At 43.7% G+C, this 2,913-nt stretch overlaps 1 protein-coding gene across 1 annotated transcript in view; it reads right to left on the bottom strand.

Annotated features, from left to right (window-relative positions):
* Positions 1-2,143, bottom strand: part of LOC310878718 (kinesin-like protein KIF2A) — a 25,173-nt gene extending 23,030 nt beyond the window's left edge. Inside the window, exon 1 of the mRNA XM_083793089.1 lies at positions 1,969-2,143. Coding sequence (XP_083649215.1) covers positions 1,969-2,032 — 64 coding nt within the window. The 5' untranslated portion in view covers positions 2,033-2,143. The remainder of the gene's footprint in view (positions 1-1,968) is intronic.
* Between the last annotated feature and the right edge of the window lie 770 nt (positions 2,144-2,913).

The following is a 2,913-nucleotide window of genomic DNA, read 5'->3' as shown; positions in this document are numbered from 1 at the left end:
CTTTTATTTTCATTTGCATTGGACTCAAAAAGAAAAGCCTGGGGAAACGAGACGTATTTTCTAGTCTGGAGTGGGAGTGAACTACAGTGCAGAGGGGCGTCGCTCGAAATTTGGTGACGTCAGTGCTGTTTTCTACCAGGGAGGGGAGGAGAGGGGTCAGGCACTCAGATCGGTGAACCAATAAGATCCAACGCCGTGATCCTGCCACCACCCGCCCCTCTATACCAGAAATCACCGTGGCTGCATGGCCAGGCTAGCCTACTAGTAGCCTGGGCAGAATTCCATTTCGTGTTTTTGATCCGGTCTGGAGCGGATGGTAACTTTCGTCATGTTGTAGTCAATGATTTGTAGTCATCTGGCAGGAAACCACAAGGACTATGAATGGGTACTTTCTTAGTCCGCCTTGTGGTTTCCTGCCTGATGACTACAAATCTGACTACATCATGACGTAAATTACCATCCGCTCCAGACCGGTTCACACAGCGATTTTGGAACACAGACCAGGCTTTCCTCCGAGGTGGAAAGCCTGGTGATGCAATACATTTCAGACCCTATACGGTCCATTTGGTTCCATTTGTACACTCTCAGTGTGACAGAGCTGTTATGGTCATTCAGGACTATCTGTGTTTCTGGTTAAATGTAATTTTGACAAAAATGTCCACTAAAAGTCAACATGACGATGACCCTTGGTCAAGGCCGATATGGAAGTGATTCTCAAACACGATCATGCAATGTCAAGGACATTGTTAATGTATTTTACCACGGACCCCCATCTGAAATTATTATGTGCCAGAGGGAACGCCATGAGATCAGAAGTGTGTTGTTAAAAAAATCAAACAATCTACAAGCTCACAATGCATTGCATCACAATGAGTTGTGAGCTTGTGGATTGGCTATTTTCAAATAGCCGAAGTATATAGGGTTAAAGTGGTTGAACTGATTTACGATGCTAGCCTGTATTAGGTCATTTTGCTGGGGACCCCCTGGAACCTCATTAAGGACCAGCTGGGGGTCCACGGACCGGACTTTGAGAACCACTATAGAACACATAGCTACTACTTGAAATCATGACACATCAACTGCCAAATCTCTGACCATATATATGTTTTAACACTTATTAGGCCTATACATCTTTCAAATAAATAATGCCAAAATAAATTTCATTAATTTAATACTGGTTCGGGGTATTCTGCGATGCACAATGGGCGTGGTAGGCTACACTACACACAGTAAAGGTATACCCATCAATTATGTCGCATAACTTCAGCACCTCGCCTGTTTATTGGACGCTTGGCATCACCCAATGACATTTAAAATGCATATTTCGCATACATCATCAGCAAGCGAAAGGTTGCCTCCAGTATAAATTTCAATATCAGACGTATGCGTATCATCATCACAAAATGCTGTCTGGTCACTGTCAGACTCAGAACAGAACACATCTGGCTTCTTATCGCTCGATCGGCGGCTGACATAATAAACCCACACATTGGTGTAGTGTGTATAGACTAATTAATGAAATTCTTCAATCAGTCAAAATGTCTACCAATTAACCGAGATGAGAGCACGCTGACAGGCAGCTCAGCAGTGCTTTAATGCAATGATACATTTGTGACACGCTGTGCCTTGACTTGACTTGACTGAAAGCAACATAAACAATGCAGAAATTGAATTGTGGTTTCATTCAACGGATGATGTAGCTATATAGCCTAGCCTAGAATATATCATCAATTCTATTTCTATATGTCTGTTAGAGTCCTGACCAAGCAACAAAGATGAGGGTGATGATGGTAAATGAAGGTGGTTTATAGCCCAGCTGCTAGCTATAGCGGCAGACAGACAGCAGTGATTTCAATGAGCTCGCCTCTCAACATCTCAAGTCACCGCAGCAGGATGATCGGATTCGGGATGATGATGGTGCATGGTGGTGGTGATGATGAGAGAAGCCATCGGTATTATAATACCCACCATCGCTACGTTTGATCTCCACATAGATGCCGGTGAGGATTTTCCCAAAAATAGCAGCGGCCATGGTCTGTCGGACACTGATGTATCGTCACGTTTATACGTGCAATAAAAATGAAAAAGAAAAGAAAAAAGAAAAAGTGGTAAATCTCAGGGTGGGCGGAGGTTGTGTGATTATATTTTCCCTCACAATTGTTCCAAGTTGCAGCCGCAGAAAGGGATAGGTCAGAGGGAGAGAGAGACATAGATTGTCTATGGATGGAGAGGGAGAGAGAGGGGGGGGCTGGGCTGGGTGTAGTGTAGTCTAGTGCGTCTGCGCAGAAGACTCGCCCTTTATGCTGCTGCTTTCTCTTATAGCTATTACTTCGTCGTACGACGGGGTCGCGGGCCGAAAATGGCAGATCTACAAGCTCACAACGCGGGGCGGTGGCGATGCATTGTGAGCTTGTAGATCTGCTATTTTCGACCAGATCAAGCCTCGACCCCGTCCTCTCCTAACTGTCCTGTGTGTGAGAACTAATCATCATCCCCAGACACTGAGACAGTGACATTAATTATACTGTCATTGGCTACACACTGTATGCTGATGTGTTAGAATTAGATCATAGCTGTCATTCTCAGACCACTTCTAAGAGTTTTATTTCACTGATTTGTGTCTGTTAGTTGCTTCTCATTTACAGTAGGCCTACTGTATGTTGCATCATAGATAAAGTTTGTTCCCATGCAGTTGCCAAAATGCCAACAGAAGTTTTATTTTTTCATAGTGATTTCTCAAGTAGGTTTAAGTAATGTAACAGTATAACAGAAGGTGGTGGTAACCGTGGTAATGGATGCCAAGTTGCCAACTGTCCATGGAACTCAAAAATCTGAAGTGATGCATGACCCACAGCCATGAAATAGAGAGTTACAACACTTCCATAGACTTCATAATTCAAACAACCAACTTTA

This window comes from Protomyctophum parallelum (genome assembly GCF_964188405.1).
Source record: "Protomyctophum parallelum genome assembly, chromosome: 21".
In the NCBI taxonomy this organism is placed as follows: domain Eukaryota; kingdom Metazoa; phylum Chordata; class Actinopteri; order Myctophiformes; family Myctophidae; genus Protomyctophum; species Protomyctophum parallelum.
This window is presented reverse-complemented; position numbering and strand designations above follow the sequence as displayed.